The sequence below is a fragment of the Zonotrichia leucophrys genome, chromosome 3 (assembly GCF_028769735.1).
Source record: "Zonotrichia leucophrys gambelii isolate GWCS_2022_RI chromosome 3, RI_Zleu_2.0, whole genome shotgun sequence".
NCBI lineage: Eukaryota > Metazoa > Chordata > Aves > Passeriformes > Passerellidae > Zonotrichia > Zonotrichia leucophrys.
This window is the reverse complement of record NC_088172.1, coordinates 14,436,198-14,450,294: the sequence shown is the minus strand read 5'-3', so window position 1 is coordinate 14,450,294 and position 14,097 is coordinate 14,436,198. Positions and strand designations below refer to the sequence as shown.

The 14,097-nt window shown below is 39.8% G+C and overlaps 1 protein-coding gene across 1 annotated transcript in view; it reads right to left on the bottom strand.

The window, feature by feature from the left end:
* Window positions 1-13,616, bottom strand: part of TTK (TTK protein kinase) — a 30,680-nt gene extending 17,064 nt beyond the window's left edge. Inside the window, exons 1-6 of the mRNA XM_064707446.1 lie at window positions 13,484-13,616; window positions 11,960-12,129; window positions 9,638-9,782; window positions 9,139-9,364; window positions 4,299-4,405; window positions 576-719 (exon numbers count right to left, since the gene is read on the bottom strand). Coding sequence (XP_064563516.1) covers window positions 576-719; window positions 4,299-4,405; window positions 9,139-9,364; window positions 9,638-9,782 — 622 coding nt within the window. The 5' untranslated portion in view covers window positions 11,960-12,129; window positions 13,484-13,616. The remainder of the gene's footprint in view (window positions 1-575; window positions 720-4,298; window positions 4,406-9,138; window positions 9,365-9,637; window positions 9,783-11,959; window positions 12,130-13,483) is intronic.
* Between the last annotated feature and the right edge of the window lie 481 nt (window positions 13,617-14,097).

Genomic DNA, 14,097 nt, shown 5'->3' with positions numbered 1-14,097 from the left:
GCTTCAAGAAATAACTGTTCCCTTTTTGAAATTATATACCCATCAAAAAGGATCACTAGGGATTTACAATACAGCCAAGCACTTCAGTTTTGTACTGACAAATATGGGTTTTGTCCAAAATAAAGTTGAAATTGATTATTTTTCCTAGATTTGACTTCACTGAAATGACTGTCAAAGCTTTCCCAGTCTGCCACAAGATACACCTCCAAACAACCTATATAATATAGTTTAGTCTGTATATTTCAGTTGTAATTCTTCTCTACCAAAAGTAGCTCTTACTTCACACTTAGAGCTGTCAGCCTCTATTACAAACTGCAAATCCCTGCTGACAGCCAGAGGAACACCCTCTGCAGAATCACAGAATTGACCACAGCACAGCTCCTGCAAACTGCAGTCACTGCACTGAAGAGGGAAACCAGCATTGAAAGAATAAGATTCATAATACAGACAAATATCTGTTTATTGGGCAATAGAGATTCTGAGTTTGTATCTAGAAGGGACAAACACTAGTGATTTTTTCCAATCTACAATCACAACATGCATAAGCAACCAGTATTTTAAGAAACTGCAATTACCTGCAAAGTTCTCCTTCTCCTCATCTGAGAGTAACTGCCTTTTTTTCAAATGTAAGTTTTGCAGAGCAGTTTCCAACAATTCCAGAGGAACAGCAGAGCACTCCACAGCCTTCTGAAGGATCTGCTTACACTTCTTCTCATTTCCTAAGTGTAAGAAGCACAGAGGGAGAAATCACAGAAGTAAACAAAACAATTACACTGGGGCAAGATTTTTTTAACAAGATGGTTACACTCATGTTGTCTTATATTCACTTTGCATAGTTCTATGAAGCCATTGTTCATTAGGGACACCTCCCCTTACATTGCCATTTTAAGGAAACTGCCTGGAAATAGTTAAAAGCAAATCACACATTAAATTGAACACCAAGTCACAAAATACGTATTCTCAGTATTTTTTTTAGTGTTATAGGAACTGTAAGAAAACTACTCATTCTCTTTTTTTTTTTTGTCATATCAGCAAGGAATATGACTTTTATGGACTTCCATTTACACCTGACCAGGTAAAAATTGTATTATGCATATATTATCAAACATCTTTAATGCACTTAATAGAAATCACATTTAAAACCAGCTGTTGTGAAATAAAACAACTCTGGACAGCACTACAGTCAAAAAAAAGAGGAAAGAAAAGCAAGGATATTTTTTCATTACAGTTTTAGACATTACTAAATGGCATAAACAGAGAACTTTGAAGAGAGCTGGGGTGGGAAAGGGAATGTGTTAACAAACCATATGGAAGCAGCGAATTTACATACATAAACATGTACATAGGCATCTATTAGAAAAAGTCAAATAAGGAAAAAAGTGTACTGTAACCACAATACTTCACTTGGTTTGAAGAACATCTGGGCAAAATGATGCAATGGTTTGCTACAGCTGTCAATGCCCCTGAAACCCCAAATGCCCTTCTTCCTCCATTCCAAAGCAGCAAAACAAACCACTTGGTTCTTAACTTTATGCTACATATATATTATAAGAAATACTCAAGTATATGCATAATAGCATACACATGTCCCCTGCACTCAAAACTCCACTCATAAATGAAGTTAGACATCACTGTTGCCTGTAGTTCAGGATGGTGGAAGTGCAGTGTAGGTACCAGGAACTTATGCTTTAAGTAATCTATTTTAAGATTATTAAATGGATAATGCCAAACATGAAGCAAGGAAGCACTAAAATTATATGAGCTATAATTTCCATTAAATAAATTTTGTGCTAATTTGTTACAATTTGGTTTTTAACCATATAGTCCGATACTGTTTTTTCTCCTAAATCATTAGCAAAGTGGACAGGCTCTAAGAATCCTTAACCAGCATTCTGATTCGACCTTTTGCTATATTTAGTAACCACATTGCTTCAACAAGACCTGCTACTTGGAAGTAATTTCTCCTAGTACCCTGAGTAAGAAAGAGCATGACATCAAAACATGTATGTGAAAAACTGTTTCATCCCCCTTAACAGATGAGGAACCAAGGCACAAAATCAAGCCAGAAATATTTCTGAATTCCAACCAGTCCACTTCATCAGATGCCAAAAGCCTGAATCAAGCACCCTGGCATAAGACTTGAAACAGTCAAGAGCAGAGTTTTGTGGTCATGAGTTCTGACCAATTCGCAGCAAATCATCCTCAAACACACCACCCAAGGTACCCAAGTAATGACAAGACAACTCTTCATCTGGGGGACTTAAATGAAATTTTACTCAGTATTTTAGTAAAAAAAGAGCCACAAAAAACAGAATGGCACCTTTACTGTGTCACCCCATTTCCAGGTCATTAATATTCAATTATTAAGAAATCAACATTAATTTACCAAATCTAATTTCACAACTTGAGCTTTTATCTTGAGCAAAACTGTGAGCTAAGGAAGAGAACGTGCAATTAAGTTTTTCTCCTTAATGCAAAAGAAAGCACTGACAGGTGAGCCAGGTGTGCCAAGCACTGCTGAAATCACTGGGATGAAGAAGCAACAAAGCACTACCCTCCTTTCCCTCTGGCCTAAGTGGACACAGTGAAAGAGGAACAGCACTCTTAAGTAACAATTTACAGCTCACATGTCCCACTAATCCTCTTTGAAGCAGCCAGCAGGGACACTGTACCTCCATACACATTACTAAAGGACACCTAGAGCAGCTCAAGGGTAACAGATACAAATCAGAGAGCACACTGCAGATAAAACAAAGCCGATCATAACTGGCTTATTTCCTTTGGGATCAGCACTTCATTCTAGGTTGATTACCTACTGTCAAAGTAAGGTAAAGTACTGCATGGACACATCCCATAACTACAGGATGAATTTAGTCACTGGTAACCTGTAGCAGCATTTCTACACTTTATTAAATTACACAATAGGTTTTATTACACTTATTTAACAATATCTTTGTTATTGCAGTATTAGTGTTTAATTATCTGTTTAAATAAACATCCAGTGCTCACTAAAATTATCATCATCTTTTTACTACTGTTTAGAAGTTCAATACCACAGGTTTATATTAGAACAAGACTGGTCAGATAACTGCCTCAGGCATAACACAGAAACTGTGTAATTTCAAGACAAACATGCAAGTTTTTGTCTTTTTTTTTCCCCATCCTGTACAGGAGTCATTCACAAAACATAACATGTACTTCTGGGAGGGGGGAGTTGGTTCATGGCCTTTCCTGCTCTAAAGCCAATCAATTCATCAGAAAAGAAAAACTGGAAAAACTGAGATGACAAATGAGTATCTACTTTGGTTTTAACAAAATGGCTCTGCCTCATGGGCCACACTTTGAGCATCTAAACAATATCCTAAAATACAGTTAACAAGTATCACTGAAGCAAAAATGTATAGACAAAACCACTATCAGTGGAAAATAAACAGAAGTAAAGACAGACAGATAACCAGTAAAAGGTATTCAGAATCTAGAATGTTGAATAGACAGATTAATTTATTTAGTGTAGCTAAGTTCGGGGAGAATTTCTCATACTAAGCAGTATGAGAAATATATACAACATACAACAATATACAATAACTTGCATGACACTGAAAAAACATGAAGGAAAACAAGTCACAAAAAAATTAATATAGCCATCAAATTTTTTCCATTCAAATAAGAAAACAGCTTTCATGGAATGTGCTTGTCTTTCTATACAGAGAAAACTGTCAAAGGAATAAATACCCAGGGCAAAATATGTCACTGCTCAAATCACCCATGGAAACAAAAGATACAAAATATTCAAAAACACAAGCCCACAAGCCTGTGGGCAGCCAACACAGCCTTGCCAGCAAGTACCAGGGCAACCAAATTGCACACTGGCAGTGTATTTTGGTTCAATAAAAAACAATCTACAAATGCTTTTTGGAAGAGGACAGAATTTCTTCCACAAGCAAGCAAAGTATTTGAGCCTCATTCCATGCAGGAGGAGCCTTACTCAAAAGCCTTCCACTGCAAGATCTAAATTAGAAAAGTAGAAACTACTAACAAATTCCACCTAGTCTGAAAGTTATTTCTAAAACAGAAAAAAACAATGAATGGTGTGCATATTTTCACTTTAAAAGTGAACTCACGTTCTCGGTAAAATTTCAATTTTAAAAATCCCAATTTGTTTCTTTCTGATTCAATCCCTATCAGTTTACTTACAAATTATGTAAGGAAGCAGAAGTTTAAAACAACAAAATGGAGAACAACACAGAACAGCAACACCAAACAAGTTTAGTTGTTTTTGGTTTTTTTTTTTTACACACCTTGTGATAGCTCAAACTGTGCAAAAGCCACATGCACAAAAGCAAATTTCTTGCAGTTCAGTCTGGCCAGATGAAATTGGTCCCGTGCCTCCTCTGGATCCTGAAGCCTGTAAAGACAGCACATTCACAGTTATACAAGGTGAAGGGACTGAGAAGGATGAAGTTCCATGTACTGGATGAAGCCTTTAAATAACTTGAAAAAGTAACCCACCTATAGGCTAAAGATTTTCCTTTTCCTTACAGCAATCAGTGAACTACAAGGAGTCAAAGAATCTTAAACTCTAATTATTGAAAGACATCACACTGAACCTTCCCAAAACTCAAAGGACTCAATCCTTAAGCTCTTCCACACTTGATGGCTCATTTACTTCTGGCAAATTTTAATCCTAGGGTTACATTCAGCCACAGATTGCTGAGAAGGTTCATACTTACACACAGCACACCAACATCTAAATATCTGAGAGCAACTACAGCCTCTGCAAATACCAGTCAAGACACAAAAGGCCTAAATCTACACCACTATGTAATACATTATGTTTCAACTGACAACAAAAAAAAAAAAAAAAAGGAGCTTAACACTTTTACCAGCAACATCTGTAATCAAGAGATAAAAGAATTCTTTCCTAAGTTCCCCCTTGACTCAACAGGTACCCAAAGATACCACTTAGAGAAGTGGGAAGAGCAAAAAAATTATGACCATGGCTCAAAATAAAAGTACAGAAAAATACAACATGGAAAGGTAAAGAACATTTTCAGTAGAATTCTATGAAATTTTGAATGAAAGAAGTTGTTCATGTAACTTAGGCATGTAACTACAGTCACATGGGTTTACTGAACTCAGCTCTGATCATCCAAAACAATAGGACGGGCACAGACTAACCCACGTGCAGGCAAAGTCTGAGCCAGAGAAATTAAGCTGTACTGTATTACATTCACTTTCAAAGAGCTTGTTAAAATTCAGGTTCCTGTAGAAAGCAGCAACAGCTTGGATAGCAATACACAGACCCAAGACCAGCAATAGGCACCGAGTGTCACACGCTTGGTGGCACTGTGCTACAGCCAGAAGCATGCCACAAGAGGTTTGGCATTGAAAATGTACAACACAGAAAATCATAGAAGCATTTACTGTCTTCAACTATTTCAGAGCACACTCAATGGTTCTTCAGACAATCTTGGTATCACAATAGGTCAAAAGGTATTGGCACAGCCAGACTGCAGCTAAAGCAGACACCAGGACAAAAAAGGTCCAGCGCCAAGAATGGAATAATCCAGTTTCTCACCTAAAGTTTGGACAGAGATGTGATTGCAAGCAGGCTTGGGGAGAAAGACTTGGGGGTGATGGCTGATGAAAAAGTCAACATGAGCCAGCTGTGGGTACTTGGAGCCCAGAGAGCCACACAGAATCCTGGACTACACCAAAAGGAGCATGGCCAGCAGGTCACAGGAGGCGATTCTGCCCCTCTGCTCTTGGGAAATCCCACCTGAGACACTACATTCAGCTCCCAACAAAGGACAGGGACCTAGCACAAGTCCAGACAAGGGCCACAAAGATGATTAGGCAACTGGAGAACCCCTCCCATGAAGATGGGCTAGAAAAGTTGGGGCTGGTCACCTGGAGAAGAGAAGATTGCATGGAGACCTCATAGCAAACTTCCAGTACCTGAAGGGGGCCTGTAGGGAAGCCAGAAAGGGACTTATTGTCAGGAACTCTAGTGGCAGAACTAGGAAAAATGGGTACAAAATGCAAGAAGGAACTTCAGCTGGGTGGCCTAAACTATGGTAGTCACAATAAAGAGGTAATCCTGGAGACACTGGAACAGGTTACCTAGGGAGGCTGTGGATGCCACAGCCCTGGAAGCATTCAAGGCCAGGCAGGAAAAAGCCTTGAGCAGTCTGGTCTAGTGAAAGGTGTCCCTGCCTACAGCAGGAGGGCTTGGGACTAGATGATCTTCAAGATCCATTCCAACCACTTAGCATTCTACAATCAGAACAAAATAGCATTGATGGCAGTAGATACTAACATCTCAAGCCACTGCCACTGCTTCTGAAGGCTGTGATGCTGATTTGCTCTTCCACCTTGCTTACATGGAATATTTGGGAGAACAGCAAGCAATTCTACTGAAAAGCACATCTCTTCTCTCACTCAAGGTAGTATCAGAGCACCTATCAGTGTCACTTAACTTGTAGTATCAATATTGCTTTACTTGCAGTAGCTAAAAAATAAACTAGAAGCACTCGACAAAGTCATAAGATGAGAGGATTTTCTTTAACAGAACCTAAACCCAAGAAAAAATATATAATACTAGACAAACTGACTGCCAGGAACAGAGAAGGTAGAGTGTAGACACCAGGGAAATTGAGAACAAAAAAATTATGAGTAATAAGTTATGAGCAGTAAGTAAACATGCCAAACACAAAAGATCCAAATAAGTAGCAACTGATTAAGTTAATCTCCAAAAATTAGAATCAACATTGTTGGTTTTTAGGTTCAACCAGCCAAAAGTAATTTCATTGCTGATGAGATTACAGATGTAGTTCATAAATGTAGTTTCACATGAATAATTGATATTCTATGCTATTCTGGACAAGAAAGTATTAGATTATAAAAATTATTAAGAACAAGCTAGTATCTGAAAGTAATTTCCAAATGAGGAATCATCATTTAGGGAGATCCTATAGTGTAGTTCCAGTGGGATTGATGCTATATCAGATGTTGGTGGGTACAGTTTTTAAAAGAAGTTTGGAGTGGCTTGTTCATCTTCTTAAAAGTAATTTTCATTAGGTGTGGGATCTCAGCACCCCAGGACTGAGGTGCCGAGCCACCGAGACCACCCTTGGGGGGCTCGGGAGTCCTGGAATGTTGCCAGAAGTGTCTGGTGGCTGGACTTTGATCCTACACGGGAGACGACACCTGTATGAGGATAGGAGGATTTCACCGGGGTGAATGGTGAAGGGATTAGTTAATTAGAGGGTGAGACACAGGGTTTAGGATTTCTGTACAGGGGGGTTTAGAGAAGTAAGATGGAGGAATTGGGGCGTGTCCTGTCCTTCTTCTTCTTCTCCTCCATCTTCTGTGGTGATGGTGGCACTTTGGGATTGGTCATTATAAAAGTGCACGCAATAAGAATAAAGGTATGGGGATAATGAAAGTAATTTACCTCAACTATGGGTAAAGATTAGGTGACTGTCCGAGGGCAGGACAGTTGCTCATGGTGGCTGCTGAGCAGACTCTTGTCGGGCTGAAGAAAATCTTTTAAAAACAATTATAAACTAGAGACGAAGAAGAATGAGCCTCTTCTCATCCTTTTAAGCGCTGCCCCAAGCCAATCCGCTTTCCAGCCCTTCAACAGCCGAACCGACAATTATTTCAAGAAACATGACTGATAATATTTGCCATTTAAAAAATATGCAGCAGAAAACAGAAAGAGCAGACCTGAGCCACCTCACGAGATAGGTAAATTCTGTAATGCTGGCTACTAAAGTAGAAGATATTTTAGTACAGCTGCTGAGTGCATTTTAATAGTGAAACAAGACAGACTACTTTCCCACAAAGGTCCCTAGAGGCTGTAGCAGCGAAACAACTGAAGATATTTCAGTGAGACATCACAACTAGAACTGTTTATACTATTGATGTATCAACAAGCCACTGACAGCCCCTTTGGTTTTGCTTTCTGCAATACATCACACAGAATACTGAAGATGATGCTCTTGCACGCATCTTAAAAGTATCCCACCTTTCAAACCATGTTCTAAGATCAAGTGAAAATAGGTCCAAGTGATTAGGGAGGTGGGAAATAATCTTTCTGAACTTAAACTCGCCTACAATGAGATAACAGATGTGACTTGATCACTATTAAGGAAAAGAATTTCCCCAAACTAGGATCCAGAAACCTAAATAACAGTTCCTGCTGTGAGGAAAACAAACTGATCTTCAAATAAGAATGCCATCTTGCAATGTATCTTTAAACCTTTCTGGAAGAGATTCTTTACTCCACTTACAACCACCTTCCTCCTTCAAGATACTGAAGATTGACAAGGTCATTATTCACTCCTGTTTCTCAGCAGGAGATTCAACAGATTACTTCCACTGCATGCTTTTAGTAACAGTGATGCAGAAAGGTCCATGCAAAGGACAGTGCAGAGAAGCAAACATTTATCACACTGCAAGATGAAACCATATGCCAAAAAGTCAAATAGAGGAAGAATATACAAGAAAAAGATCAGCTACATTCACTGGAAGATAACTTGCTCAGCTCTGATAGACTGCTGCATTGTTTAAATACAGCTCTTCATCAAAATATTTGCTGTACTATTTCAAGTGACAAAAGAACCTCTTATCAAAAAAATTCCAATTATAACCCTGTGTCTGAACATGCCTCTACAACCACACTGCTTGAATCTGGACTGAATAAAGCAATAAAATACCACAACCAAAACTAATTTTCAAAGTGTGGAACTAGAGAGTGATGTTTTGAGACATTCTTCCTATCCTAAGGCAGTTAACTTAAACTGTGATGATCTTGTCCAGTAAGAGAGAAAGCATACTAAAGTAAAGCTCAAAAAAGCATTTCATGCTATTCCCTCTTGTACCTTACATAAAGAACCAAGAAAAAAGGTAGTGTTAACATCTCTAAATCAAATAACTCTAAACAATCATGTTTATTAGCATATACAAAAAATACAAGTACTGTGGCAACAACAGATAAGCTGACTAACCAAAGCTACTTACCTTCCACACTCAAAATGAGAATTTGTTGCAGAAAACACTGATGAAACAAGGTATTCTTACCTTAATTCAAAAATAGAATTAATAGTTCTCATATTGAAAATTTATACTTACGCTTTCAACTCAGCAAATCTCACAAGGATGCGAGCATAGCTCTCATCCTGACTGTACTTTTCTGCAGGCAAGGCAGTCACTGCTTGACTGTAACGGCCAATGAGTCTATTGAGTAGGCTAACATCCATCTGAGGAACGCCCTTTTTCTCTAGCTTAAGTAAAAAACATAGCCAATCTTCTGGATTGTTTGTTGTCATCATTATTTGATTGACAGTTCCAGAGTTATCTGACAGAAAACAAAAAATGAGATTGATTAAAATAGCAGCAAACATGTACAGAAGAAAATATTTTTTATAAGCTTTTGTGCAAGACAGTTACTGACTATTTTTAAACAAGATCAAAGCAACAGAGCTAAGAAATAAGGAGAAATTAAATTAGCTTTGTGGTCATTAATATTAAAGAAACATTAAACTTGAAATCATTTCAGTTAATGGTTCTTTCACTCCATCAATGTTAAGATCTTTTGCATGAGTGACAGTAGAATAACAAAACCAAATACCTGTTGTATCAGCTGAGATTTTAGTATAGTTAAATTCATCTGTGATATTCTCTTCGTTTCTGTATTTGTTTTTCAAGTTTCTAACTCTATTCATGATTGATGTAATCTGTGGCAATCCTCTTTCACTTAGGTCTGTCTCCTCCATCTGCAGGCACAAGGTTAAAAAACAATGGAGTTACTGAAGAACCCTGTTGTAGCTCACTTTGATTGGAATTACCGTGGGAAAGCCTCTCATGTATCATTTGGAGCTTGAGACTCAAGGACATTATGTAACAAATACTCCATTTAAGCCTTTGCCAATGTAGTTATACAAGTAAACTACTTTGCAGAAGACAACTTGGACAAATAAAAAGAATTGGTACTTAAATGATCCACCCAAATCCTAATTCATGCTCCACAACAGCCCTTTCCAATCAGGTATATTCAGCATTTGAATAAAATGAGGAGTATGATGCGTTGCCTGAAATAGCTTCCAGTCCATCACATGAAATCACATTCTGTACTCATAATTAGGCTGGCTTTAGTTTAGCACAGTGTTAATCCACGCTCTTTCCCACAGGTTACAGCAATTAGTTCTCACAGTGGGTCAAGCAGAAAAGAATTCACATTCTCCTCTGTTCAAAGGACAAAGACAAGTGACACCTATTTTTAAGTTTCTGAAAGGAGGTTTAGAGATTCAAAGACTTCTTATGAGAAACTTATGCCAAATCCTCAACATTCTGAAAGTTTATCATCATCTGAGATAATACATGTATATAGCTCAGAGGTAAGAATTTAGGCAATCTGAGCAGAGCAAGACTGCTAAAATAAATTTAAAAACCCTAAAGATTTCTTCCTTTTCTGCCTACAATAAACAGCTTGTCCCACATCTAATGAACACAAGAATTCTAGTAAAAACTGTGGTGAATTTAGTGCATATTCAGGGGGTTTGACATTGTAATTACTGTGAAGTTGGGCCCAGAAACAAGGAAAGTAATGCACTTCAGACAGATTAAATAGGCTCAAAGAAAGACTAAGTTCAGTTTTACAATGAAATGTTGGTTGTTGTTCTCTTGTACTTGTGTAAAACAAATCAAAAAGTTGCTAGTGGGTTAGAAACTTTAGATCTACTTTTAGATTAATTATTGCTAGAGAAAGAATTTAATGGAATGAAGCTCATCTACCTTTAACTCCATTATCTAAAAAAATGCATCAGGCACCACTCTCAGGAAGTCCCACAAATAAATTTTAGAGCGTTATTCACCAGAAGTTGGCATGTCTTTAAAAGCACCAGGCTCCCAGCTTTCCCCAGGCAAAGACCACAAATCAGAAAGATTATCATGCTTACAAGAGTTTGCTTATAAGGCAAAAGCAGGCATATTCCATGTTCATCCTGACCTAAATATGGCCCGCCAGGTACACCAAGCCTGCTCTTGTCTATATGGAAGAGTTGTTTTGTAGGTTCAAAACACAGTGGCACTGTGTAAACTCCAAGACTTAGTCCAGCAAAAGCACCATCTACATTACCCCTATGAAGAGGTCTTAGCACATTAAGGGTCTGGAGAGACACTCAAATAGCCTCAGGCAAGACCTATGAGGAAAACACCCCAAAATCTTTTGAAAGCTAAAGACTGTATGCTAAATCAGTAGTATCTGAAATACTATTTTTGGTTGACTGAACAGAAGCAAATAAAGGAACCCTTCTCTTATTTATATTCAAAAATGTACACTGAATAGATTTTAATTTCAATGCTTGTTTGGAATTTGCTTTAATATCTCTTTCCCCCGCAGAGCCAATTCAGGTTCTGGGAATGGGTCTGCAAACTGTCCCACCCCAAACATCTTTTGGGGATCACACTGCTAAAAATTACACAGGTGATTACTATAGCTAACACTGTTCAGATGATACTTATTCACTTCATAAGGAAAATTTTAGTACACATTGCAGTTTTGCCTTTTAAAAACACTGTAGAATGGGCTACAGGAAATCAGATACCCCAGATCACCTCTTTATGGGTGAGAATATCCACAGAGATCTGATTTTCAACTGTACCCACTCCCTCAAAGTATGAAGTCAGCTTCTCCAGAACCTGAAGCACCAAGACAACCAAAAGAAATTTACCTCATGTTAACAAACACCACAATATCTCATTACAACAATAACTGCTAAGAATTCCCAGATGGATTTTGGATTTCTTAAACATAGTCTTTATATTTTCTCCACCAATATCAAAGATTCATTATTCTTCCTGCAGCAACAGCTTCCCAAATGCAGTAGACAACAAGAAAAATAAATTTCTGTAAAACTTGATCTTAAGTCACAACAATACACATCAAACTTACATTTCTGGTGTGCTGTTTAACTGCTCTAGATTCAAGGTGTTACAGAGAAAAACTCTCCTGAAGAATGGATGTGTCTTGTCAAAAAGGTAAGATGGATGAGGGCCAGACTACCTCAGATGATCCCAAGAACCCAAAGGCAAGAAATGAAGTTCTCCATCCTCAAGAAGTTCCTGCGCATCAAAAATTGATGGGTGAAACACTGAAAGCTTATTGTGCAAGCTTGCCTAATCTTCATATCCCAGAAATACAGTTTTCATCAAAATCAATTAAACTATTTCTAGTTAGTAATAAAAACAATTTAAAAAAGCTTAAAGACAACATTTTGAAGGAGGACAAGCACTTCCAAATGTGTCAGCTTGCTGTGACCTTCAGAGTAAGTACACTGAGGGCATATTCATCTTCATAGTGTCATGATTTGCCAGCAATCTTTCTACTCATGCCAATGTTCAACCATAAGCAAATATTCACAGGTTCTTTTGTCTGTTAACCTGCTGCATAATTACCCCTAAAGAAATCATTTCCCATGAATTTCACTGGTATGTATACATATAGCAAAAATCTGACAACAGTGAAGACCTAAAGCAGGCACACGCTGTTAAAAGGCACTGAATGGGAACTGAGGCAGTAACTGCACCAGCTCCACTGCAGCATACCTGAGATGCAGAAATGCCTGCAGGAGAGAAGGTTAGGGAGAACCAGGGAACAGGGAGAACACACAGTGCAAAGATCAGCAAGAACTAGCTCTAAATAAAGTATAGTTATTAAAGTAACTTCAACCCCTCCTACGGAGCCACAGGACAGAGACTTGAGAGCAGCAAATGGATAAGTGGCAGCAGAAATTAGTGGTAAGTCCACATATAACACACTCAAAAATACTCATTGATAATACAAAGAAGTAACAGCATCCAGTCTTGAAATACTGCATTACACTACTTGTTCTGTTTATGTCTTCTATAGAGGAGAGGTAAAATAACTCCTGTTTCTGAAGCATCTACCCAGCCTTTAAAAAATACTACCTATAAAAGTGCATCATCTTCCTTCTGTTTTGTTTACAAGTCCTAAATCAGGAAAATTTTTTTAAAGGAAAACAAAAACTCCCAAGATAAGAAAAACCGTCGTCAATTAAAAAACATTAGCAACACTAAGAAAGAAATAAAATAGAAAAACATTAAAATCTAACGTAAGACACAGGAAGGATAAGACACCAGGATGCAAAGTTGGGCTAAGTAAGAGAGACTGAGCAGCAGCGGAGCAGGTGAGGCAATGCGGCACAAACAATGACCGTGAGGCGGAAGACACCAGCAGTTTTCCTCCCCTCAGGGGCGGAAGCCCAGCGAAGCCGCAGCCCCGGGGCTGTCGAGGAGCCGGCCCAGCACCCCCGCGGCCTCACCGCAGACCAGCACCTCTGCTGCCCCCCAGCCCTGTCACCCACCTTCCCTCACTGCGCTGCTCCCTGGCCCGGTCCCTTCCCCCTCGCTGTCCTTCCCGGCCGCCCCGACCCCCGCCCGGCCTGGCCGCCCTCACCGAGGCCGCTACGGGGCCGGGACGCGGCTCCGACCGAGCGCGTCCGCGCGCTGCCCCCGGTTTGAATGTGACCGACGCCCCAAGAGGGCCCTTCCCATTGGCCGGAGGGAGGGAGGAAGCGAGCGCTGATTGGCTGCAGGAGGGAAACACGGGCGGCCCGCCCGCCCATTGGCCGGTGGCTACGCCGTGCGCGGCGGCCGCGGGTCCCAGCGCCCTGTGGGGCCGGGCGGAGGGGCGGGTGCGCAGGCGCGCTGGGGCCGCCGCGGCCCGCTACTGGTGAGGGATGGGGAGCGCGGGGACGGGGCCGCGCCGGCTGACTTAAATTATTTATCTGGAAATGCTTTCCCCGTTTGGCCATGCCCGGCTATAGTTTGAAGCTCATTTACTAACGGAATAGCTGCTTGTGTGTCCTTAACATTACGTCTCCCTGTACCTTTCCCTCCGTGGAATCGTTCCTGGGCCCATCCCGTGTCTGCAGTGTGCCCAAGGCTGCTGCAAGCAGCTCCTGCTCCGAGCGTCCCGCTCCTGGGCTAGAGCAGAGCAAACGCACTTAGCAGAACGCTTCGGCCTCTCGGTTTGCATTCTGGGTGCACTCAATAATTTGTGTTCTCTGC